Source organism: Balaenoptera physalus (assembly GCF_965194825.1).
Source record: "Balaenoptera physalus genome assembly, chromosome: 14".
Taxonomy (NCBI): Eukaryota; Metazoa; Chordata; class Mammalia; order Artiodactyla; family Balaenopteridae; genus Balaenoptera; species Balaenoptera physalus.
The window spans coordinates 82155661-82180977 of record NC_138893.1 but is presented as its reverse complement, the minus strand read 5'-3'; the positions used below and the strand labels follow the sequence as shown (position 1 = coordinate 82180977).

General features: G+C 45.1%; 3 protein-coding genes across 9 annotated transcripts in view; 2 read left to right on the top strand and 1 right to left on the bottom strand.

Annotated features, from left to right (window-relative positions):
- Positions 1 to 4170, top strand: part of SAMD8 (sterile alpha motif domain containing 8) — a 106113-nt gene extending 101943 nt beyond the window's left edge. Inside the window, exons 8-9 of the mRNA XM_082425718.1 lie at positions 206 to 3682; positions 4115 to 4170. The gene's annotated coding sequence lies outside the window, so the exon portion shown is untranslated. The remainder of the gene's footprint in view (positions 1 to 205; positions 3683 to 4114) is intronic.
- Positions 3547 to 18623, top strand: VDAC2 (voltage dependent anion channel 2). 6 transcript variants are annotated; one of them, XM_082425747.1, is made up of 11 exons: positions 3746 to 3910; positions 4115 to 4169; positions 5074 to 5179; positions 5261 to 5329; positions 6185 to 6234; positions 9363 to 9515; positions 9612 to 9664; positions 10629 to 10856; positions 12181 to 12331; positions 14832 to 14889; positions 18236 to 18623. In XM_082425747.1, the coding sequence occupies exons 4-11, from the start codon at positions 5263 to 5265 to the stop codon at positions 18325 to 18327; spliced, it is 852 nt and encodes a 283-aa protein (XP_082281873.1). In that variant the 5' UTR covers positions 3746 to 3910; positions 4115 to 4169; positions 5074 to 5179; positions 5261 to 5262; the 3' UTR covers positions 18328 to 18623. The 6 variants fall into 6 exon arrangements, with proteins under 6 accessions (XP_082281869.1, XP_082281871.1, XP_082281873.1 ...); XM_082425746.1 differs by having other exon boundaries at positions 5258 to 5329; XM_082425743.1 differs by lacking the exons at positions 3746 to 3910; positions 5074 to 5179 and adding an exon at positions 3547 to 3682 and having other exon boundaries at positions 5258 to 5329.
- Positions 18624 to 21042: 2419 nt separating this feature from the next.
- COMTD1 (catechol-O-methyltransferase domain containing 1) lies at positions 21043 to 23171 on the bottom strand. 2 transcript variants are annotated; one of them, XM_082425761.1, is made up of 7 exons: positions 22945 to 23171; positions 22659 to 22786; positions 22307 to 22412; positions 22099 to 22217; positions 21936 to 21990; positions 21547 to 21680; positions 21043 to 21293 (listed from the first exon to the last, which is right to left on the bottom strand). In XM_082425761.1, the coding sequence occupies exons 1-7, from the start codon at positions 23036 to 23038 to the stop codon at positions 21141 to 21143; spliced, it is 789 nt and encodes a 262-aa protein (XP_082281887.1). In that variant the 5' UTR covers positions 23039 to 23171; the 3' UTR covers positions 21043 to 21140. The 2 variants fall into 2 exon arrangements, with proteins under 2 accessions (XP_082281887.1, XP_082281888.1); XM_082425762.1 differs by having other exon boundaries at positions 22307 to 22415; positions 22945 to 23167.
- Positions 23172 to 25317: the final 2146 nt, after the last annotated feature.

Here is a 25317-nt window from a genome sequence, read left to right as displayed (position 1 = left end):
GTGACCAGAGTGCTGACTATGGTAGTTTAAAATATATCCGCAAATTCTTTGATACTCCTTTCAAAAGGAGGAGCCTAATTTCTCTTCCCTTGAGGGTGGACTGGTCTTAGTAACTCGCTTCTAACAAATAGAATAAGGCAGGAATGACAGTGTGATTTCTGAGGCTGGATCATATAAGACATTGTGGCTTCCATCTCTGTCTCAGATCACCTGGTGTGGGAGAAGCCAGGGGCCATGTCATGAGGACGCTCAAGCAGCTGCCCTATGGAAAAAGCCACATGGTGAGGAACGGAGGCCTCTTGCCAAAGAGCCACGTGAGGGAGCCACCTCGGAAGCAGATCCTTTAGCACAGTCAACCCTTCAGGTGACTGTAGCCCAACTAATATATTGACTACAATCTCATGGGAGGCCCTGAGCGAGAACTACCCAGCTAAGCTTAATTTTTGACCCACGGGAAGTTGCAGATAATAAAATGCTTGTTGTTTTAAGCTATTAAGTTTTGGGGTGATTGGTGACACAGTAATAGCAACTAATATTATACTTATTCGGTCTTGACCTCACTTGACCACTCCGCAGGATGTGACACTGTTCAGCACTCCCTCTTCCACCCACTGCTTTCCCACATTGGCTTCCAGGAAAGTACTTCCACTTGAGTTTTCTTTTAGCCTCCTAGCCAGTCTTTGTCAGTTTTCTTCATTAGCTCCTCTGCTACTTGTCCCTGAAACAACCACTTCTCCTAAGACTTCTATCTTTATTCCTATCACATTGCTTATGGACTTTAATCACACCCATGATTAGTCATAATTAAAACTAAAATTTTCATGTCAATGTCTCCTCTCCAGACCTGTCTCCTAGGCTTCTGCTTATAGGACAACCGCTTATAGGACAACTCTATTTAGAGTTGGTGGTCCCTGGCTCCTCATACTTATTTGAAATTGAATCATCCTCTTTATCTTCACACCTGTCCCTCTTCCCATAGCCCTTCCAACAATGAGTGAGACTGTTGTCCTCCCAGCTGCTCAAGTCAAAAATGTTGCTCCCAGCCACCCCAGACTCCTCCTTACTTGCTGCTTTCAGGACCTTAGTCCTTTGACTCCAGCCAATATCTTTAGACTCATCTTGCAAATTTCTCTACAGGTTTTTCCAGCTTTACTTAATTACTTGTGGTTTCCAAACGATTCTTGCCACTTCAAGCCCCTGTATGGCTTTGCATATGCCTCTTTCTAGAATTTTGCTTTTCCATCCTTGACCTGTTGGCTTTCCAATTTTGCTAAGTCCTACTTTCAGACTTTAGTGCAAGCATCTCCTCAGTCTAACTGTGCCCACAGTTCTCTGTGCTTATGTTTTGCATCGTCCTTGCAACTCCTGAATTCTCCATCCTACTTTGTAGGGCAATTCTCCATGGTATTTCTACATGTCTTGTGACAGCTTTTATCTCAAATTATCTTCTTAAGAATGTTTGCATAGCAAACAGCCTTGGGAGACAGGGGTAGTAACTCCCTCTGGGACAGGAGGCAGAGGGCAGATTTTATTTCCAGAGAAGTATAATAATGTATGTCTCTGGGGCAAAGACTGGGCAGGTTAGCAGCTCCTGATAAGGCAGGAGGTTTTCTAAGTTTAGGATTCCTCAGCTGTGACACAAATGCATGGTGTGCAGTTTCTACCTAGGGTGCCCTGCATCACCCCTGTGGAACACAGAGGGCAAGGGGAACTGATGTGAACATGAAGCTTATGCTGCCTGCTGAGCCATACATAATAAAGTCCTTTGTCTGAACTTCAAGTTTCATGTCTTCTGCCAGCATCTATGAACCTATGAAACTATGGCAGGCTAACTTGCTAGCTTGCACATAGGGAAAATCTTGGACTCTTCCCAATTCTTGACACCTCTCCACATGCTTGACTGTAAGTGCCTTGAGAGCAGGAGCTGTGTCTGAATGGACTTTTCTTCCCTTGTGGGTGACACAAGGTAGTTGCTTTATAAGCGGTGGCTGCTACTAATGATGCTTTGGTCTAAAGAGCTTTGGATGTAAGCACTCAGATATATTTACTGAATCCAACTTTGAAATAAATTGCCATGATTCTGCTGCTGGTTATTAGATATTGTGTACATTCCTTGGAGTTGTAGAGGGTGAAGGCTCAGATCTGTGTTCTGTGGCACAGTGAAATTCTCTGGGGGTTAAAAATGCTAGCTAGTTCACAGGGTGATAAGCCCTACTGCAGGTAATGAAGGTGTCTGAGCAGAGTCTAGGTTTTTCTGGGAGGTGGTATATTATGCTGCAGTTGTGATGGGATGGCATTCTCTGCCATTAGTCTCACAGTAGCATCAAACATGGCCAGAGCAGACCAGTTCCCTGTGGAACCAGACTGACTTCAGACCAATCTGTCTGAGCTTGAATGAAGGAATTTATCAGCGCTTCTGGTGCTTGAACTTTTAAGAGCAAAGGCTCTTCCCTTCCTCTAACCCTTTGCAATGACTAATCCCAACCATGACTAGGCAAGATTGCTGGCTGGGTTTGCTCATGGGAGGGAAATCCACCAGGCTGCAGCTTTAATCCGGCTTTGCATTGTGGAAGCCTGTCTAGCTATCCTTTTTTCCTGGTTTAGGAGGAGATGGAACCTTGTCAGCATTTGAGCAGAGGTGGCTTTCAGAGCCAGAGTCAGGGGTCAAAAGGCTTTGCTCATAGTCTACGGCCAAATGGTTATTAAAGACCACTTCATCTCATTTAAACTTATAAATAAAGAAACTGGGGTACAGAGGGGATAAATTGCTGATAATTGGCGATCGATTCCGGAGCCTAAATTGACTTTATTTCCATCTCAGTAGACGCCTCACTTTTTCTTATTCCCTTGGCTCCCTCACTCTTCCTGCATACCCAGGGAACTTGAGTGCAGCATTCTAATGCTTGGTCGGCATGATTCCTAAATTTTCTAGCAGGCTTGACTCACTAAGACAGCTCCAGTTCCCTGAGTGTGTAAAGCAGTCCCACCTCTAAGCGAGACGGAGGCGGCAGAAAAGGAACCCTAGGGCGTGAGCCGGGGAAGGGGGGCGTGCAGGGCAAGGCGGGGCACCCCGAGACGTGCTCGTCTGTTCAGGGAGCGGCAACCCAAGAGAGACTCTCAGGTCGAGTTCCGCCCTGCATGGCGATTACACGGTGGTGGGAGGCGGACGAAGTAAGGGCGTGCACAAGGGGCGGGAGGTGCGTCTCTGTGCCCCACTCGTTTCTCCTTGGGCCAGGAGAGAGAGACAGTCTTTCAGAAGCGCACGCTGCACTTGCTCAGTGTAGTAGGGGTAACGCTCAACTGACTCCCTCCTAGACTGGGGACTGGCTCTGCAGGGTGTGCGAACCACAGGGTGTGCGAAACTCTCCAAAGGGAGTTGGAGAGAAGTACGTGACCCGGGGTGCGCGGCCACTCCCAGTCGCGCCAAGCCCCGCGCAGGCACGCGCCTGAAGCCCCGCCCTGCCCGTGACGAGCGCGCGCGGGGCCTCCGCCACATCCCTAGCCCGCGCGTTCCCCTCCACGCTGCCTCCGCCGTTCCCCGCCCCCTCGCCTCAGGGGCTGCCCTCGTAGCTGCCTGACTTGAGGTCCGGCAGCTTCTGCTTTTCCTGCCCCTGCCGAGGGATCGAGGCAGCTCACCCCGCGGGCAGCGGTGCTCTCGGAACACGTGGCCGTTTCGGAGCAGGTTGGAGTGAGCAGCGGACGGCGCTGCGGGGACAGGCGCGGTGGGCAGCCCCAGGGGCAGCGGCAGGGTCCTGGCGGGGGGAGGACAGGGTTGCGGCGGGCGGAACGGTGTCTCCTTCACTTCGCCCTCCAGCCGCGGCAGCTGCAGCGGGACGCAGAGCTAGCCGAGCGGCCTCAGCTGCTAGCGGAGCGGCAGCGGTGCCTGCCCCTCCCCCCAGGAGACCATCAGGTACCGCCGCGCCCGCCTCACTCGGACCTTGGGGCCTAGGCCCCGGCGGCCAAGCAGGACGCCTGAGCCGGACTCGGGGTCGGCCCCGACTCCCTAAGATGGCCGCGCTGCCCCGCGGCCCCTCTCCCCTCTGTCTGAGACCCCCTTCTGATCCCTTGATTCGCCTCTGAGCCCCGCTGACCGCACTTCTTGTTCCTCCCTTAGATCACCTCTCCCCGCGGCTTCGCTATGGCGACCTACGGACAGACCTGCCCACGGCGTAAGTAGAGCGGAGATCTCTGCGGGATGGGGCGGCGGTGTCTGGGTAGCCGAAGCCTCCCGACCAGAAAATCGCAGCTTCTTTCCCCCTCTCTCTCCAAGAGCTTGGAAGTTCGGCCCTTTCGGTAGCCACTCCACCGTCTGACTTCCCTGGCTTTGCGGCGGAGGGGCTGGGTGGTTGGATTTCGGATAGGGGGACTGACTAGGCCTGGGGAGCTGGTCTGTGGCCGCATTCACGTTCAGCTTTGACGAACTCAGAAGCAGAAAGTTATTAATTATCGGGTTCAGCTTTTGCAGGATTGGATCGGTCACTTTTTTAGAGGAAGTAGTAACCCCCCGTGTGAGGGCGCAAGGTCATTCATTACATGTGCTCCTAAGGGCGTGGACGTGCTATGTAGAATGAATGAGCTGGTGTAACGACCTCAGATTGCTTGCCCTTATGCCTCACAGCGTGGGCCGAGGACTTGAGTGTCATATTAATATGTTTAAAGTGCATTTGATATTTAGTTGATGTAGGCGCTTGAGTGAAACATAAATGGGTGTATTTTTTTTTTTTAAGTTCCAATATTTAAGTTTCAGAATTATGAATTATCTTTCTCTTTCTACTTCAGAATATTGGTTTTGATCTCCTTGAGGATACTAAAGGATGAATAGGGGGGAGAGGGACTTGTCTTAGTTTTTAATTTAATCTCATTTGGTTAAATCAGCACATTCCAGTGAATTTTGGCAGGTATATCTGTATGTACAGATATATACGTGTGTATGTGTTTGATTCTTTGTACTAGTCCCATCCTAGGAAGTGAGGCTACAGGCACTGTGTAAATTTAGGAATAGAAAATCTTTTTACATTTTGGAGGGAATTTCCCAAGTTTGTATAAGCACTTAACTGTGATTATCTATTTTAGGAATAAACCTTTGGTGCCGATACCTCCTTCATGGATCGTACTAGACTACAGTGTTATTGTAGCTTCTAGTGGTATCAAAACCAAGTTGGACTGCTTGGATTTAAAGGTAGCAGTGGGTCATAAGCTAGTTCTTGGACAGACTGTGGGAGAACAGGGACATTAACACTGGAATGTTTCTTCCCAGCAGCAATGTGTATTCCTCCATCATATGCTGACCTTGGCAAAGCTGCCAGAGATATATTCAACAAAGGATTTGGTAAGAAATGTTTCAAAAATTCTAGATCTGAAGCGAAAATGTGTGTTTGGATTGCTTAGTGAATTAGTAATTTCTTCAGATTGTAAATACCTTGCTGCAGTAATTCTTCTATTAGTTACATTTAAGATAATATTTCTGTTAAAAGAGTACTGTAACAATCCACATTCCCCTCCATCCCAATTTCCTCCATTTTTTCATACTTTAGTTCAGGGAATTTACCTTTAAGAAAAAAAACAATTGTGCTTTCATTTTGTTCGGATATAGTTTAGGCCTTGGTTGACTAGAATTACGATGTTTTACTGTTTTTTGCATTTATGGTGGTGACTCATAAAGGGTTATGGGTTTTTGCAAATAAATATGGGTTTTCTTAAAGATTTTGTTCCACACCCCACCCTCCCTATCCTTTAGATTATTTCCCCAGTTGTTCAGATTATTAATTCCAAAGCGAGGTATGCCTTTGGGATAAATGTTCTAAATGCCTGTATTATAATAAACTATTGACTGTTCTGATATTTAAGTTGAATTGATTTTCTGATCTGATGTTTAGGTTTGAAAAGTATTTTTTAATAAATGCTTTGATAAGATGATTTGAAAGCTATCTTTGAGGGTGGGTGCCAAATACACACCAACATACTAGGCAAAGCTTCATAGAGCTGTTCTGTCCTTTACATGTTATTTACATAGAATAATTTAAATTGTTTTCATTTAAATATTGTATATCAACACACATTTTTATCCCCCTCTGAATATGTGAAATCTTTCTGGTTTTTGTTTTTTTAAATGTAGAATCAGCTATTGGTATGCATCTTTTATACAAAAAGATCATTTTGTTCTTCTTTTGCTCCCTACTTGAAGGTTTTGGGTTGGTGAAACTGGATGTGAAAACAAAGTCATGCAGTGGCGTGGTGAGTGTTAGGTATTTGATAAGTTCTGACGAGCCTTTATACGATTTTTCAACCCATAAAATAGTCATAACTGAAAGATGTCTACCCATTTTATCTTAAAGAAGGAGCAAAAGATAATTTCGTTTTAAGGGAATTTTATCTTGATTTATTTTGGCTTTGGATATGATTTCTCATTTTCATGTGGTCTTTTGCCATATTACTTTGTATGCACAAGGAACTCAGGAAAGACACTGGTCATGTGGGATTCTGTTTACTCAGTAAGGTTGCAAGCTTAAAGGCAGGGAACCTGTTATACTTTTTTGTAACCCCTTCTTTTAATGCCTGTGAAAAACATTAAGAGTTCTGGGCATAAAAATATTCAGTAACTCTTAATTTGAGTGTACTAATCATTTATGTAATGGTCATATTCTAGCAGCCCGCCTTGGGGAGGGTTTCCACTTGTATTTTGTGAATTTAGAGAGTCCTAAATTTGAGTATTTTTAAAGAGGTTACTATTTTGATATTTGGATGTCTTGATGCTGCCTAACACTCCCTCAAAGAGAGTAAAGTAAAATTTAATTTTGTGTAATTTTTTTCTTCGAAAATTTTTTGTTTTGGGATTGTTTTGGGGATGGGTATAATGTGTGCATATTGAATATTATTGGTTATTTTGATAAATTCTTCCTATAGTTGTTAACGCCCTTAGTGCATATAACTGGTATTTATTTAAATTAATCATTTTGTAGTTTCTCAATGCCTAGACTTGGATTTCTGGGGTTTTATATTGGTCACATCTGGTTTTTGGTTTCTTTGGTCTGAAAGGAAGCCTGAGTATTTAGTGTGGCTGAGTGACTTACTTGCTCAAGGTAACAGGTTACAGAGCAGTGACTTAGTGTTTGTTTTGTGTTCCCTCTCTTAACCTGTTGCCCCTTATAAACCACTTGCTGTGTATTTGCTGAAACACAAAAGGCCTTTTAAAAAAAGTAGAAGACTCAATTCTTGTGTTTAAAAAGCTTGCTGGCTGGCTGGAGAGCCAAAATAAACTTTAAAGTGGGGAACAGTCAGAGCAGTATATCTAGTACTAGATTGTTTGATAAATCAAAATCTTTGTTGGAAAGGAAAGGCTTATTGTGGATAGGAATTTTATGAAATTAAGCTTAAGAACATGAAGGATATGTAAGAGCTTGATTAGATATAGTATGTTTTAATTTACATTTAATGTATGTAATTCAAAAACATGGTACTGATCTTGTAATATGTACCTGGCCCCAAATAGTCCCATTTCTCACCTGAATTGCAAAGATGTCTGGGCCACTGCAGAAGGTAGAAGCCTAAATGTCTTGGTGAGGAGTGAAAGGGAGGGTATAAGCTCTACCAGTGGTGTCATCTGACCCAATTCTGGTCCCAGATCAGTGTGATCTTCTTGGTTTTGTGTCTTGAGGACTCCTTGGCATGTACTTAGCATGTATATAAGCTGGCTCAGTCTGTGGGCTGATGGGTGGCAGTGGGTGGGGCCTCAAGAATCATTAATCATTGTCACTCAGGACTAAAAATAGCTATTCGTACACATTTGCATTTGAAATCTGTTAGAATGTGGCTCCATATATATTATATTGTTTTAATAATGCATTCTTGTTGTGTAGAGCATGTGAAAATGTGCAAAGCTTTCAAAGTCTCAGTCCAATTTATCCTCCAGAGGTAGGTTTTGTTATTACAGTTGAGGTAACTGAGACCCAGAAAAGTGTCTTCCTCAGTGTTACTCATTTGGTAAATGCCAGCCAGAACTGGATGTCAGGACTCCTAATTTCATATCCAGTGTTCTTCCCTAACACAATCTGGTGCTTTTTAGTATGGGCATTGAGTGCCAAGCTTTGACTTGAAATTTCTGTTACTGAAAGCATCTAATTTCAGGAGATTGTATATAAGACCTAAAGAATTGAGTCTGTTTCACGGCAGAGCAATAGTTACACAAATGCTCTGTTTTCTAAGTGAAGGATGATTGGTCTTTTCTCCTATTGATAGACTTTTTGATATTTCCTCATTCTGCAGGTATCACAATTTCAGGTCGAAGGCTTTTCTTTATTAGTTCAGATTAGCCATCTTTAAATTTGGCTTTCCAATGGCCTTAAGAGTATAACCATCATTAGCAGTCAGATCAGAACCCTCAAAGGGCATTTTTAACATTTTATCTTGGAAGATTTCATTTTCTTGCCTGTATACTAAGCTCTGAAAGGTTAGATTTCTGGATTATCTGTAGCAGATTATGAATTTCAGTTAAGCCCTCTCCATATTATGCCTTCATTTTCAGTTGGTGTGCAATTAGGGATTAGCAAGTTATTTATATTTGCTACAAACATAAGATTATATAGTGTACTTCAAATTGATCACTGCATAGGTTATTTTTTCTACTAATATCGTCAGTTTTACAGAGTATAGTTTATATTATGCATGATATAAACCAGTTATAGAGTAAATCTATAATTGCCCTCCCCGTTTTTTTTTTTTTTTTTTTAATGAGAATGTGAAAGACGGCTGGAAAGGCATTAAACCTGATGAAGACTCTTTATGTCAGAAACAATATTGAGGTTACCAAAGAATTAAAAAAAACACAACTTTTGTTTGTGGCATAGATTCTTACAGTGGGATGCTTTCCTTTTAAGGATTTTCAGGAACCATTTCATAGTAAATTGTGTATAAACTCAGATTTTAATGAAGGGGGTCTGTGATTAGCCATACTGACCTATTGAGTGTTTCATTCAATATCAGGCAGATTGGAAGCAGTACTAAAACATCCATCCACCCCCACCTACCTCCCCCACTGATTGTTTTGAATCCCAAATAAAATCACCTTAGCAGAAGTTTCCTTAAAAGTTGTATAGTTTGTTGTTCACTTGAGAATCAGAAACAAGTAACTTTTGATCCATTGGTTGGAAATGTCAGCAGTAGTAAGGTGTAGTCAGTAACTTACAGGCTAATTTGTCACTCTTGTATATACTCAGTAGCAGAGGATAGGAGTGTTTGGGAAGCTAGAAAAAAGGATTAGTGAAATTATTGTGTTTCAGTGGGTTTTTGTGTGTGTGTGTGTAAATTAGGAAGTGGATTCTTCTAGGCTTACGAGAAAGTTCCTGAAGTTTGTCTTGTCTTGTTAGGAATTCTCAACATCTGGTTCATCTAATACAGACACTGGTAAAGTTACCGGGACCTTGGAGACCAAATATAAATGGTGTGAGTATGGTCTGACTTTCACAGAAAAGTGGAACACTGATAATACTCTGGGAACAGAAATCGCTATTGAAGACCAGGTAACATTTGAAAATGTGCTTTAGTATTAATTATTTTATTTTTGTATTTCAAAAAAGAAATAGAGCTGAAAACAAATTCTTTTTCTCTCGAAATAGATTTGTCAAGGTTTGAAACTGACATTTGATACCACCTTTTCACCAAACACGGGGTAAGCATGGACATTTTTATCTGCTTTAAATTTAAAAGCATTCTTCTTTGGTATATTTAAGAAAGGTGCACATTCAGCTGCCTTGTGGTGGTGAATTTCTGTTTCTGCCTTTGGAGCATGAGCAGTATGGTTGTTGGCTTGCCTTCAAATATTTGCCTCTTACTGTGACACTAACTTGGGTACCTAAGATGTTTTTGGTAGGCTTTTGTGACTGATAACCAGTTCTGCAAAGCAGTCTTCCTATGGTGGTGGTGGTCCAGTTGCCCCATGTGCCTGTCTTTCAGTTCATTGAGCCATATTTTTTTTTTTACCTCTTATGATATCTTGCTACCTCTTATACAGGCATACCTTGGAGATATTGCAGGTTTGGTTCTAAACCACTGCAATAAAGTGAATATTGTAAAAAAGCGAGTCATACGGATTTTTTGGTTTCCCAGTGCACATAAAAGTTATGTTTACACTATACTGTTGTCTGTTAAGTGTGCAGTAGCATTATGTTGGGGAAAAAAAAATGTACATACCTTAATTAAAAAATACTTTATTTGTAAAAAATGCCAACCATGATCTGAGCCTTCACCAAGTCGTAGTAGTAACATCAGAAGATCAGTGACCACAGGTCACTGTAACAAATATAATGCTAATAATAATGTTTGAAATATTGTGAGAATTACCAAAATGTGACACAGCAACACAAAGTGAACAAATGCTGTTGGAAAAAACACCCAAACAGATTTGCTTGATGCAGGATTGCTGCAAACCCTCAATTGCTACAAACCCTGCTACAAACAGGTGTGTGGGGGAGGGAAACACAGTAAAGTGAACTGCAGTAAAACAACGAAGTGTGCCTGTACTCCCCAGTTACAGTGAGGTTCATTTAAATCTGTTTTGTGCCCTCTGTGCAGAAGTTATGTCTCTAAATCTTTCCCACTGACATCAGTTTTAAGACAGTTTGTTCTTTTTCCAGAAAGAAAAGTGGTAAAATCAAGTCTTCTTACAAGAGGGAATGTATAAACCTTGGTTGTGATGTTGACTTTGATTTTGCTGGACCTGCAATCCACGGTTCAGCAGTCTTTGGTTATGAGGGCTGGCTTGCTGGGTACCAGATGACCTTTGACAGTGCCAAATCAAAGCTGACAAGGAATAACTTTGCAGTGGGCTACAGGACTGGGGACTTCCAGCTACACACTAATGTGTGAGTATTTCTTTTGTGGGATATTATGATGTAGGACCTCAAAGTGGTATTGATGTCTCCTGTCATCTCCTGTGAATCTAAGTACAACCTAAAGGAGTTCTCTTAACATAAAAAGATCATCCTTGGGCATTTCTAGAATGCCCTTCAGAAGTGTACAGTAAAAACCATTAGTCTGAGTTTTGGTGCTGAGAGAGTAAATGTTCATTTCACATGAGGCTTGATGTGCTTTGGATTTTTAGAAGAGGCTAAGACGGGAGTTCCTTGGTGGTGTAGTGGTTAGGATTTGGAGCTTTCACTGCCGTGGTCTAGGTTCAGTCCCCGGTCAGGGAACTGAGATCCCACAAGCTGCATGGTGCGGCCAAAAAAAAAAGGCTAAGACATTGCCAAACTCTATGTGCATTCATTTGACTTAATTGTCTGTGATGTGTGAGGTGCTCATTTGATAGGATTACCTAAAATGTATAGAGTTTTTACCTAACCCAAATTAAATGTATATGTAGAAAGGACTTAAAAATAATTTTTTCCTTTATAAAAATGATGCATTGGTATATAACAGAAGTACAAAGAAGAAAACAAAAATTTTTCATAATCCCACCATCTAGATGTATAATTTTTGTTAATTGTTAATGCTTTGGTGTTTCATCTTTTTATATGTGTGTATATAAAATACATACTAAAAAGTCTGTTTTATAACCTTCTCGCCCACCTTAATACATTTTGATCATTTTCCTATAGCATTATGTATTCTTAGTGATTGTTAGTGGCTGCATGATAATTCTGCTGGATAGATATACCATGATTGATTTGACCAATCCGTGTTTTTGGACATAAGTTGGGAAAAGACCATTGATGACATTTAAAAAAAAAATTATTTATTTTATTTATTTATTTTTGGCTGTGTTGGGTCTTCGCTGCTGCGCGCGGGCTTTCTCTAGTTGCGGTGAGCGGGGGCTGCTCTTCGTTTCAGTGCGCGGGCTTCTCATCGCAGTGGCTTCTCTTGTTGTGGAGCACAGGCTCTAGGCGCGCGGGCTCTAGAGTGCAGGCTCCGTAGTTGTGGCGTACGGGCTTAGTTGCTCCACGGCATGTGGGATCTTCCTGGACCAGGGCTCGAACCTGTGTCCCCTGCATTGGCAGGCGGATTCTTAACCACTGCGCCACCAGGGAAGCCCCGAAAAGACCTTTTAAAACTAAAGTTTTCAGTGGAACACTAGAGACCCATGTAAGCAATGGCTTTTATTTAAATGTAATGATACAATATCAGCCTTGTGCCTTAGACTTTATTACATTGTCTAGTCTAGGTTGACTAATTTAAAATATCTTATAGCAATGATGGGACAGAATTTGGAGGATCAATTTATCAGAAAGTATGTGAAGATCTTGACACTTCAGTAAACCTTGCTTGGACATCAGGAACCAACTGTACTCGCTTTGGCATTGCAGCTAAATATCAGTTGGATCCCACTGCTTCCATTTCTGTGAGTACTGCTGTGGGCTTAGAATGGGATTTTGGTTGTGGGACTTAATCTTTGGGTATATTGGATTGTGTTGAAATTTGAACTGTGGTTCACACAATTCCCAATTTACACACAGATTGGGACTAGAACTCGGAATGCTGTTTTTTTTGTTGAGACAGAGATGTTTGCTATCCAGGCCACAGGAGTTTGTTTAAATTAACTTCAAAAGCTGCTGAAGTAGTGTAGATAATAACTATGAGGGCCAAGCCTGTCCAAGCCCAGGGAAGCCAGTGTTTTGGGCCCTGGGCAGTTCTCATCCTGGTTGGAAGGTAATACTACTCTGTTACTTTGTGTTTGTCTTTAATGGTTTACAAAATATCTTCAGATTTGATCTGAGCAGCCAGTGGTACACATGCTGTTCTGCAAGTGAAGAAACCAAAGTTTGGAGAGAGGAAGGACTTAGACCACAGCTAGGGAAGGAAGGAAAGAGAGGTAGGGCCAGGACTGGACTTGCATGTCTTTTGATTTCCCTTCTGTCTAGGGTGACTAGGTAGCTCATCCTGCTTTGCCCGGGACTATCCCAACTTGAGCACTGAAAGTCCTGCATCCCAGGAACTCCCTCCCCTCTGTTGTGGGTTGGTTGGGTTGCATGGCCACCCTAGTCCTGTCCTTACACTCTTTCTGCTATTTCTTCCTTCAGTCATAGTGGATTGTGGTAGGAGGGAGTACAGTGTCTGAGGGTATAGAGCGCTGGCTCCAGTTTCAGGCAGATCAGCAGCTCTTCTTGCGTGTTAGTTGCTTACAGGTCAAGCATTGTATGTACTAGAATGAAAGAGAGTTAAACCTTCCATGAGAGTTATTTCTGTTACATAAAGTCATCTTCATTCCTGAGGACGATATGGTTTGATAATTTAGGCAGTTAAGTTTTAGCCCCATTCTTGTTTTAGCTTAGCAGAGTTGTAATCAGAGAGAATGAGAAGCACCCGGAATGCTTTTCCTGTTGGCAAGGCAGTGATTCATTTATTTTTCCCTTCTCTATTTCTAACTACACTGTAGCAGTAAAATCCTTAGGATTCACACAGCACACTATGCTGTGGTAGCTACATTGCTATTCTCTTCAAATATATGTCTGTGGCACCATCACAGGTTTAATGCCAGCAGAAGATGCAGCTCTCTCACAGTCTAAAATGGGAAGGCAGCTTGGGACCTGTGTGCCAGTGAGTGACTTCTGGGGATTAGTTTGGAAAACTATTGAATATTTAGCATGGTCCACCTAAGTAGTGCTGCTGTTACCCTAATCAAGCATAAAAGCATTGCGTAATGCTCCATTAGTTTCATGGTTGACTCCTAAAATAGTAGGAGCTATTGTATTGTTTGGGGCTCTTAATTTGTTTGGCACAAGATGGTTACTAGTGGGGCATTTCTTCCTTAGACAAATAACTCGCATGGTCATTGGTGGCTCATGAAGACTTGGCTGTAGTGCCAAGTGAATACAGGTGTTGTTCATGTGACTTTTGCCTGTATAGTTGGATCATTTCTCTCTCAGTTGGGCTGTTTTGATATACATTACAAAAGAGTGTAGACATCAAATCATTTCCAAGTCTGTTTTGATCCCAGAGGCTGTTTGTTATTTTTTTATTACCATAGCACTCAAAATGCTGAAGAGCAAAGTTGCCTGACTAGGCAACCTAGGCCATGGAGAGCAGGGTGAGATGCCCCCATTTACAGCCATAGGCCTCTGGTATGGTTTAAGTGATGTCAGTGGTGGGAGAGAATGGAGGTAGAAGCTTTTCCTGACCATGTCTTGCTCTCCAGGATTCCTTCCGGCCCTTTAAAGTCTGTGACTAAAATCCTAAAACAGTAGAATTGTACAAGGAGGGAAGGGGTCTGGATTGGTAAATGATGCCCCTTTGGAACGTCTTCTTAAGCACAGTCTAGTTATATACAGCCAAGAGTCAAGGGCATTAATGAGAGGTGTGAGAAAGTGAGTTAAAGGAGTTGTAGTCAGTCTCTTTCTTCAGAGGAAGTGCTTGTCATTTGGAGATTTAGAACATGCATGGTTTAGATTCTTTAGGAATAACCCCTGAAAGTAGTGTGTGTCGTAGTCACAAATTTAAACTGTACACGTGCCATACTTTGAGGGTGGTGTGTGTGTCAATGTCATGTAGTTAGTGAACCTGGTGAACTTCCATTACCCACATTCTGGTATGGTTTTATGTGCTAGATTAGACTCAACAAGGACAGTTTTTATGAGAGTGCTTAGGCTTTTGTGCTATATGGACAATTTGGGGTCTGTGGACACATCCCAAAAGATTGCAAGAGTTTTGTGTCCTGCTGACAATTTGAATTTAGTGGATGAGGATTAAGTGGCACCTAGTTTTTGCTTAGCTTAATACAGTATTAAATTTTATTAACTCGTGGAAAAGTGAACGCGTCATAATTGTATGATAGGGAAACACCCAGGGGCTTTGTCTCTCCATTCAAAAATTTGTCTTACATTTGTTTTTGTATTTTATCTTAGGCAAAAGTCAACAACTCTAGTTTAATTGGAGTGGGCTACACTCAGACTCTGAGGCCTGGTAAGTATTAAGGATTGTTCTGATAGTGGTTTCAAAATTAGTTTCATTTCTCAGCTTCTTTTTTTTTTAATGGAAACTTGAGTTTATGCTTCAAAAGGCAGTATTAAGAGAAAGAAAAGACATACCATAGACTGAGAAAAATGTTTGCAAATCACACAAAGGTCTTGTACCCATAACACATAAAGAATTCTTACAACTCAATAATAAATATGACAAACAACCCAATCAAAAAATGGCAAAAGACTTGCAAAGACATTTATATGAAGACATACAAATAGCTAATTAGCACAGGAAAAGGTGCTCAGTGTCATTAGTCATTAAGTAAATGTAAATTAAAACCACAATGAAATACCACTTCTACCCACTAGAATGGATATAATATTAGAAAATAACAAGTGTAGATGAAGATAGGGAGAAGTTAGAGCCCTCATACAGTGCTGGCATGCACATAAAATATTACAGCCACTTTGGAAAACAGACTGTTAGATATTTTTTTTTAAATAGATCTTTATTGGAGTGTAATTGCTTCACAATACCGTGTTAGTTTCTGTTGTACACCAAAGTGAATCAGCCATATGCATACACATATCCCCATGTCCCCTCCCTCTTGAGCCTCCCTCCCATCCTCCCTATCCCACCCCTCTAGGTCATCACAAAGCACCGAGCCGATCTCCCTTTGCTATGCTGCTGCTTCGCACCAGCCAGCTATTTTACATTCGGTAGTGTATATATGTTGAAGCTACTCTCACTTTGCCCCAGCTTCGCCCTCCCACCCCATGTCATCAGGTCCATTCTCTGTGTCTACCTCTTTATTCCTGCCCTGCAACCAGGTTTATCAGTACCATTTTTTTTTTTCTTAAGATTCCATATATATGTGTTAGCATACGGTATTTGTTTTTCTCTTTCTGACTTCACTCTGTATGACAGACTCTAGGTCCATCCACCTCACTACAAATAACTCAATTTCATTTCTTTTTATGACTGAGTAATATTCCATTGTATATATGTGCCACATCTTCTTCATCCGTTCATCTGTCGATGGACATTTAGGTTGGTTCCATGTCCCGGCTATTGTAAATGGTGCTGCAGTGAACAGCGTGGTGCATGTCTCGTTTTGAATTATGGTTTTCTCAGGGTATATGCCCAGTAATGGGATTGCTGGGTCATATGGTAGTTCTATTTTTAGTTTTTTAAGGAGCCTCCATACTGTTCTCCGTAGTGGTTGTATCATTTACATTCCCACCAACAGTGTAGGAGGGCTCCCTTTTCACCACACCCTTTCCAGCATTGATTGTTTCTAGCTTTTTTGATAATGGCCATTCTGACCGGCGTGAGGTGACATACCTCATTGTAGTTTTGATTTGCATTTCTCTAATAATTAGTGATGTTGAGCATCTTTTCATGTGCCTCTTGGCCATCTGTATGTCTTCCTTGGTGAAATGTCTATTTAGGTCTCCTCATTTTTTAACTGGATTGTTTGTTTTTTTGATATTAAGCTCCATGAGCTGTTTGTATATTTTGGAGGTTAATCCTTTGTTGTTTCATTTGCGGATATTTTCTCCCATTCTGAGGGTTGTCTTTTTGTCTTGTTTATGGTTTCCTTTGCTGTGCAAAAGCTTTTAAGTTTAATTAAGTCCCATTTGTTTATTTTTGTTTTTATTTCTGTTGCTCTAAGAGGTGGGTCAAAAAAGATCTTGCTGTGGTTTATGTCAAAGAGTGTTTTTCCTCTAAAAGTTTTATAGTATCTGGTCTTACATTCAAGTCTTTAATCCATTTGGAGTTTATTTTTGTGTATGGTGTTAGGTAGTGTTCTAATTTCATTCTTTTACATGTAGCTGTCTAGTTTTCCCAGCACCACTTATTGAAGAGGCTGTCTTTTCTCCACTGTAAGTTCTTGCCTCCTTTGTCGTAAATTAGGTGCCCATATGTGCGTGGGTTTATCTCTGGGCATTCTATCCTGTACCGTTGATTTATGTTTCTGTTTTTGTGCCAGTACCATACTGTCTTGATTACTGTAGCTTTGTGGAATAGTTTGAAGTCAGGGAGCCTGACTCCTCCAACTCCATTTTTCTTTCTTAAGATTCAGCTTCTTCTTTTGCAAACCTTTCAAGCATACAGAAGAATTGACAGAGAGTACAATGAACACATGTTTACCTTTTGCCACAGTTTTTTATTCCTTTACTTTTTTTTTTTTTTTAAAATGCTGAGCTGTTTGGAAGTTGCAGCTATCATGACATTTCCCTAAATGCTTCAGCATGCATCTCCTCAGAATAAGAACATTCTCCTGCATAACCACAATACTGTTATCACACCTGAGAAAGTTAACAGTGATCCCATATTATTATTTAATATCCATTCTCTATTTACTTTCCTCACTTGTACCTGAAATGTCTTGTAGTAATTTTTATTTCTCCAGTCATAGTTCACGCATAGCTTTGGTCTCTATAGTCTCATTTACTTTACATAGTATTTTGAGCCTTGCTGTGGTTTCTAGAGCAGTACTTCTCAAATAGCAGTGTGTGCATGAATCACCTTGGGAATCTTATAAAAATACATAGGTCTGGGGCAAGGGGTTCTGACTTTCTAACAAGCTCTTAGGTGATGCCAGTGTTGCTAGTTCTTGAACCACCCTCTGAAGAGCAAGGTTCTAAAGCACTTGGAACTTTTTCCCCAGACTTTTTGACTGTTTTGAAACCTAAAGAAAAGAATGGTACTACGAACACTCATACCTTCCCCACATTGACCAATTACTAACATTCATCTTGTTTGTTTTATCTCTCCATGTCTGTATACATAATCCTTCTTTTCTTTTTTCCCCACATATCCTTATGAATTATTTAAATATATGTTTTCCGAACACACAGACACATCAGCCCTAGCATACATATCATGAGAGTAAGACATTTTTAACTGCATCATTTTAAAGACATCATAACTATAATACTGTTTTCACAGCTAAGGAAATTAACAGTTTGAAATAATACCTAATATATAGTATATATTTGGATTTCTGCACTTGTCCCAGAAATGTCTCTTAATTGTAGCTTTTCCTTTCCAGGATCCAATTATGGTTGTCTTTTAGTCTGGGTAGTGTATTGAACATGATTGTATTTTCCAGAGCTGTTTGAGCTTTATTATGAACGTTGTTATGCTCGGGGACTTGATGCCTTCCTTACTGTGGATGTGCACATGAATTGTCTGGTGTCTCAGATACTCCCAAGCGCCCTCTGGTGGCTGGCACTAGTAGGTCATCTGACAAGCTGAGGAAAAGTGACAGGTTGTGGCGTGACTGCAGACTCCCATGAGGTGTTTCAGGCACATGATGGTTGTCTGCTTTTGTTTACAGGTGTGAAGCTTACACTGTCTGCTCTGGTAGATGGGAAGAGCATTAATGCTGGAGGCCACAAACTTGGGCTTGCCCTGGAGCTGGAGGCTTAATCCAGCTGAAAGAAACCTCTGGGAATGGATATCAGAAGATTTGGCCTTAATATATTTCCAGTGTGACCAGCAGGCTTCCCCCCCCCCCCCAAGAAGGTGATCAAAACAAAGGATGATCTAAACAAGAGCTGTATTTTAAATATTTAGGCAGTTACTTGTTAGCTGGTTTCTAGTTGAATTGGTTATCTATCTAGTTACCAGTGCTGCAGTCGTGCAGTCACCTATACATTATTTAAATGTATTTAACTGTTAAATGCGCTACCCACCAATAATGAAATAGACCTTTATGAAAACTGTGCAGTTGTGTGCATGTTTGTTTTTATGTTTCTTTTAACATTGAATATTGCCAATGAATGAGATGGATCAGTGGATGTTTTAAGATGAGGTTAAAATTTTTTGTTAATTTCAAACATCATTAGAATTACTTTTGGTATCCCAAAACATTACAAATTATGAATAAAACAAGTATACATAATTAATGACTCTAAGTATTTGCAGAGTTAAAAACTTGGCAGCTAGGGTCAAATCTTCCTTGTATCTAGCTAGTACTTTATTTTTCCAGTGAGCATTTATTTTGCTCTTTTCATAAATCTGTGCCACAAAGTCCTCTGACCCGAGAGTAACTCCATGAGATTTTTAGACTACAATAAAGTAAGAAGATATATGCTTTTATATCTTCAGTTTGTAAATTTGAAAAATTACATTGGATCATCGTGAACTCCAGGAAGAGTTAGCAAGTGATGAAAAAAGAGAAATGAAGGGATGGTGCTGAAGGTTGTATACACCCACCACACCCCTTTGGGTTATTGCTTTGGAAATGATCCAGGCCCTAGTTAGGTGGGATGGGACGAGGTGTAGGGAAAGGGAGCAAGGCATAGACAGACAGTGTCAGTACCCAGAGGGTCTGTAAAATGGAAGTGTATGGGCCCCAGTGAGAGGTCGTTACTCATTTCTTTTCAGGCAGACACTGAAAAGCTTGGGCCTAAGTTTGTGACCAGAGTGCCTTCAGGCTATGTGGCCATTGGCCTTAATCTGGACTTGAGCTGAATGATAGAAATTAATAGATGATTCTGGTTGGAAAAGTAGGAAAGAGGAATTTTGATGGGAGAAGAGTTAGATACCATCAAAGGTTAGAGAAGGGTTTTGTTGAACAAATTCATAATACTAGATCTGTGGTATAGTTTGAAGTCAGAGAGAACAGATAAGAAAATGTAATACTTACTCATTACCCAAAAAAGTGATACATGCTGAAAATTTCCAGGTCAAGAAGAATCTGATGAGAGATTAGCAACCCAAACAAGCTTTCCATACAGGTGGAATGGGGGGCACAAAGGCCCCTTGTGATCTCACTGTTTGTCCTAAGGGACTGGCTGGAATGGCCCATTGAATAAGACACATAACTTAATGGCAGTAAGTTGGAATTTGAACCAGTTTGTTTGAATCAGGCAGGACCTATTGCTAGGTAAGAAAAAAAACAGGAAAGGGTGTCTGCAAGCTAGGTATGAAAGCGTCTCTTGTGTTTTCAGGATACTTAAGAGTAAAATGGACCTATTCACCCATGTGCTTCTTATATACTTTTATAAGTGGGAGAGAGGAGGATAGTTTACAGCCAGGTTCCTGAGGGTTGTCTGAAATGCAAGTATATATCCCAAATGCTGTAGGGTTATGAAAGTTGCCAACTGTGGGCTCATGGGGCTCCTGTGGCCTTGATATGTTAGAAATTAATAGATGATTAATTTATTAATCAGCAGCCTCTAGGTTCAGTTCCACCACCCAGGCCTAACAGATGGTGGCAAAACCTAATTCTAGGCTGATGCCATTTCTGCCTGAGGCCTGAGGCAGTGTTGATGGAAAGGACACTTCATATCTGAGCCTGATCTTCATTTGTGGTGTGGAGATAAGATCTTCCTATGGATTGTGGAGGTTTAAACCAGAAGAGTGAAGCACCTGGCTCCCTCTCCACTTTGGCTCATAGGCTCATAGATGTTTGTGTTGGAAAGCTTAACTTTCTCTTCATCTTCCTCCGGGGAACTTGTTAAAAATTGCCTCCTACCTACTGGCCTGTCTGCTTCACACCTCTGGCCAATGATCCCACTCAGTCTCTCATGTTCTTCAAGGACTTCGGGGGAGGACAGGATATATACTCCAGTCAGCCTTGAGGTCCTCAGGTCTAAGTCAAGTGGCCTGGTCTCAGGTGATGTTGACCAGGGCCTCCACTGCAGAGGTGAGGCCAAGCTGACAGTTCGTGACAACATGGGCAAACGGCCAGCAGAATTGACATAACCTACAACACTTACACGGAGCAAGGCCCTTTTCCTGCCATCAGATCCCAGATTGGTCTCCACTAGTTCCAGCTGCACTGAACAGGAACTTCATTCATTTGCCCCTCTTAGGAAGAGGTGTCGGAGGGAGACCACAGGGGCTCTACCAGGCTTCCAGCCCTCAGATCCTGTGGAGGCAAATCTCCACAAGGAGCTGGGGTTTCTGACCAACTGCATGTGGGCCGGTCAATTAAAACTTTTGATATCCTGCTTCCAGTCAGCTGGAAGCTCCTGTGGTCAGGCCACAGCCCTGGTGCCAGAGGGTCCTCAGGAGTGTGCCAGGGAGGGGATGAACATCTGTGGCCTCAAGGCTCCCTTTTGTTGAAGATGTAGCCAGTGCGGGGCCTTCCCTCCCTACCCCACTTCAGCACATATGGAGGCTCAGAAGATGGTTGTGTCCCAGGCCTCACTTTATTGTCATATTTAAAACTCGGTGTTGATGGCTGGGGGTCCCAGGGCCCCTCCCTTGAGGCCACTCGCTAGGGGCCAGCCCTAGATCTTGAAGGCTAAGGTGAGGCCGTCGCCCAGGGGCAGGAGGCTGATGTGGACCCTAGCGTCCCGCAGAATGCGCTCATTCAGGTTTCGCACACACTGGGCCGCCTTGTCCTGCGGTTTAGGCTGCAACACCTCTCCACGCCACAGGACCTGCGGAGGGGCGGGGCATCGTGGGGGCGGGGCCTGGGGGTGGTGCCTGAGCAGGAGGCGGGGTGAGAGCTGGAGACCCAGGACCTGAGCAGGGGAAAGTGGAAAACCTGGGGACTCAGTTCGAATACCTGGGGGGAGGAGCTTACGTGATTGTACTAGGCGGGGCTCTGGGGCAGTGGGGCGAGGAGGAGCCCAAGGAAAAGACGGACCCAGCTCAAGAGGGTCTTTCTTCTCCCCCGGGGCTGTCCCTTACACTGAGCACAGCGAGAACGCCTCCGGGTCGCAGCAGCTGCAGGCACCGCTCGTAGTAGGCAGTGCAGTTCTCCTTGTCCGCATCCACCACGGCCACGTCGAAGGTGCCGGCCTCGCCCGCGGCTAGGAGCTCGTCTTGCGGGGTAGGGAGGGGCAGATGCAGCTGAGTCCGCAGGCCCCAGCGGCCGGAAGCCCCCGCCCAGGCCGGCCCAGGCGCTGTGACCATTCAGGTACTCGAGGGCCCCTGCCTGCCACTCTGCATGTGGCCGCGTACCGGGTGGCGGGGGGGCTGTCATTGCCCAAGCCCGCCCGGCGGACCGGGTCACTACCTCGCGCCGGGTGGTCCCATTTGGGAAATGGCGCCAAGGCCCTTTCCGCTCCGTTGCTCACCCAGGGTCTCCAGGGCGGGTTTCAACCGAAGTTCGATCTTGTGCTCCTCCTCGGCCTGCGTGCGAAAGGAGCGGGGTAAGAGTCAGCATGTCCCTTCTCCCGGAGCTGGGAGTGGCCGGGCTCCAGGGGCCCGACGAGGGCCTCAGGTGTGTGGGACACTCACCTGCCTCCACAGGGGACGTCCCAGCTCCGGAGGCCCTGCGTCCACCTCGCAGGTCACCACGCGCCCGGCCGGGGGCAGCGCCAGAGCCAACGCTAGGGCTGAGTAGCCTGTGAAAGTGCCTGGGGACGTGGACACGGACAGGCTCAGGCCAGAGTAGGGCGACGGCCCGGTGACTCCGGCCCCCAGTGACCCCAGCCGCGCGCCCTACCCAGGTCCAGCGCCTTCTTAGCCTTGATGAGGCGAGCCAGGTTGGCCAAGAGCTGGGCCTGCTCACAGGTCATCATGGAATCCCCCTGCGGCTGCTCCAGGGTCAGCTGCTTGGGGGGAGGAGAGGGTTGCACTAGCCCTGCCAGTCACCCAGCTGAGCCCCAGGTTTAGAGCCCCCAGAGGCGTGGCTGTGGGCGTGGCCCAGGGGCGGACCCTCATGGAACGCCCAACCATGGCCGGCCTGCGCGGCCAGGAAGCCCAGACGGGGCCACCGACCAGCCCAAGGTCACACAGCCACGTGGGTCCCTCCCGGCCCGAGGTGGGCGCCCGTTCCCGTTGCCGGCCCTGCTGACCAGCCGCAGGCTCCGCAGCGCCGGGTGCTCCCGCATGGAGCGGCTCAGCAGATACTGCCACAGGGGGCTGTCCTCAGGGGGCAGCAGGCGCTTCTCTCGCCGGGATCGCCATGGAGGGAACCGTCTCCCTGCCGGGGAGGGGTGGTGCTGGGTCAGGGCCTGGGGCTCCAGGGCGCCAGGGGTGAGCCGCAGCCGCAGCCAGCCTCGCGGGTTCACGGGCTCTGTTCCTGCGTCCGTCCGCCCGCGGGGCCTCTGCCGAGGGTGCCGAAGGCCCGGCCCTACTCACCCAGGAAGAGGCCGCTGGCGAAGGCAGCGCCCAGCGCGACCGAGCCCAGGGCCAGCGCGGCGGGCACAGAGAGCCGTGGCACGGGCTGGGTCATGGTGCGGGCAGGAGGCAGCGGCGTCCAGGTCACTTGCGCTAGGGCTACTGGGACCGCCCTGGGACCCGCGGGCCCTCGCGCCTCCAACTTGCCGGGGCAGTGCCCTCGGAACCGCGGCCTCGACCACCATCTGGCGGCCTCATGGCCTTACTGCAAGCCCCGCCCGCGTGGGTCAGTCGTCATCTAGTGGCTGCTTTCGGAACTGTGCCGGCGGCTCTGCTGCTTCCTCATCGCTACCATTTTTGCTGAGAACCCCAGGGGCATATGTGGGTGGGCGAGTAGAACGTCGGTATAACAGGATACTAACAGGTACAAAAGATAGAAATTAAAGGAACCCTGGGAGGGACCGAGAGGATCAGGGGGGGCCTCTTGGGGGAGGTCACCAAGGATGTCAAGTTGAAGGAATGTATGTTTGGGGGGAGTTGGGGTTTGGGAGCCCTGGGTCAGGTCTGGTTGATGGGGTGCTGAGACAACACCCTTAGTTAAAATCATGCTCTTGGGTGCGAGGTAGACTTGGGTGTGAGATCTTGGGCCCATCAGTCTCTGAGCCTCAGTTTCCTTTGTGTAAAACGGGGACCACTGTCTTACTATTAATGGCACCAGATCCCATAGCCTGGCACACAGTAGCTGCTCAAGAAATGACAGCCGCTGTTATCATAAGTTGAAGATATCTTGGGGAGGAAAGATCAGAGGGCAGGTGAAGTCCCCTTGTAGGGCTGTTCCGCAGGGACGCTATCCAGTGAACAGTGATGGAAGCATCGACTGCGTGCCGAATGGGGCGAGGCGAAAGAAGCTGTCCTGGCTTGTGTTAGTGAAGCTGGGCTCAGAGACCACAGAACACAGGGAACTTGTGTGTCCCGGCTTCACAATTTCCTCTTCTGTAAAATGGGTTTCTTAATAGTCCTGACCTCTCGGGAGATGAAATGAGAAAATCCAGGTGAAGGATTCACACAGGGCCTGGGACTTATTGGGCTATAGCTGTTCCATTTAAAAGGAGTCAAATTCCATCGGCCGTTGCTCCAGGGCTGTCCCCTGACACCAGCCTTCAGCAACCACACTGGGCAGACTGGAGCCCCACCGGGGGCTTTCTAGGCGAGGCTCAGCCCCCGCAAGGCTCAGCCCCCGCAAGGCTCAGGGACAGGCTTGTTGGGGGAGGTTGGTTGAGGGAGCGCCTTGGCTGAGGCTGAAGACACGGGGTGAACTAAAGAAACCCGAAGCTCAGAGCACGGGACTGACCAGAGCTGTGGGAGCCCTGGGCCCGTGGGAGGCCACGCAGGAGCGTGGACACACAATGAGCTCTTTTGACCAGGAGGAAACCAGAAGTGCTTTCATGGTTTCTCTGCTGAGACCCTTCCACCAGGCCAGGCGGCACCGGGGCGCTGGGCTCAGCCGGGGCTGCAAACCGGCGCTCTCTTTCCTTTCTGGGGGTCTGGGTTTGGGCAGGCCCCCAACTCACACCAGAACCTCCCTCCCCGTGCCTGGCTTCAGGCCGGAGCCTGTGGAGGTGGGAGGCGGGCGGGGAGGGGAGGCATGTCACCATATATCCCCCTCAGATTAAAAAACTAATTTGAAAAGATGAATGTATTCCATTCTTGTTACGCTGGCTCTGATACCTCTGGGCCTGCGGCTGCTCTGCCTCCTGATTATTGAATTTTTATGGCCTGGTAATTAATTGCAGATTCCCTGTTTTGTTCTATTTCTTTTTCTCTGACATTTTAATTTCAACAAAAAGCAGTGGTCTCCATGCAGGTTCTCTCTGGAGATCCTAATGGTCTATAAAACAGAATGACTTATAGATGTGGCACCCACTTCAGTTGGCGAGCGATTGTTTGAAACCTTGCTGATCACGCAAAATTTAATTTTTCCACCTCCCTCCCCCGTTCGCTACTCATTTCTTGTCTCTTCCATTACAGCGCCGGTGTCTCAGTTCACAATGAAGGGAGCAAAGTGTCGCCTCCAAATCTGTTACAGGGCCTTTTCCTAGAAGACCAGGGGGCTGAAGACAAAGTAGGTTTGGGTTCTTTTCCTTGGAGGTGGCCCCAGTGGTGGCGGTGGAAGCTGGGCGTCCCCAGAGGGCCACGTGGATGTGGGCAGCTGTCCCCAGGGGTGGGGGAGGATCATTTCTGCCTCTCTCAGTTGCCCTTTTGGCCAAGTGCAGCTGCCCCATTAGGCACCAAGGCACCTGCTGGTCATGAGGACAGAGAGGACGCGTGCCCATACATGCTGTTGGGTCGACACCAGGAAGTCAGGGGGTTTAACCCCTGCCAAATTCTTAGCCA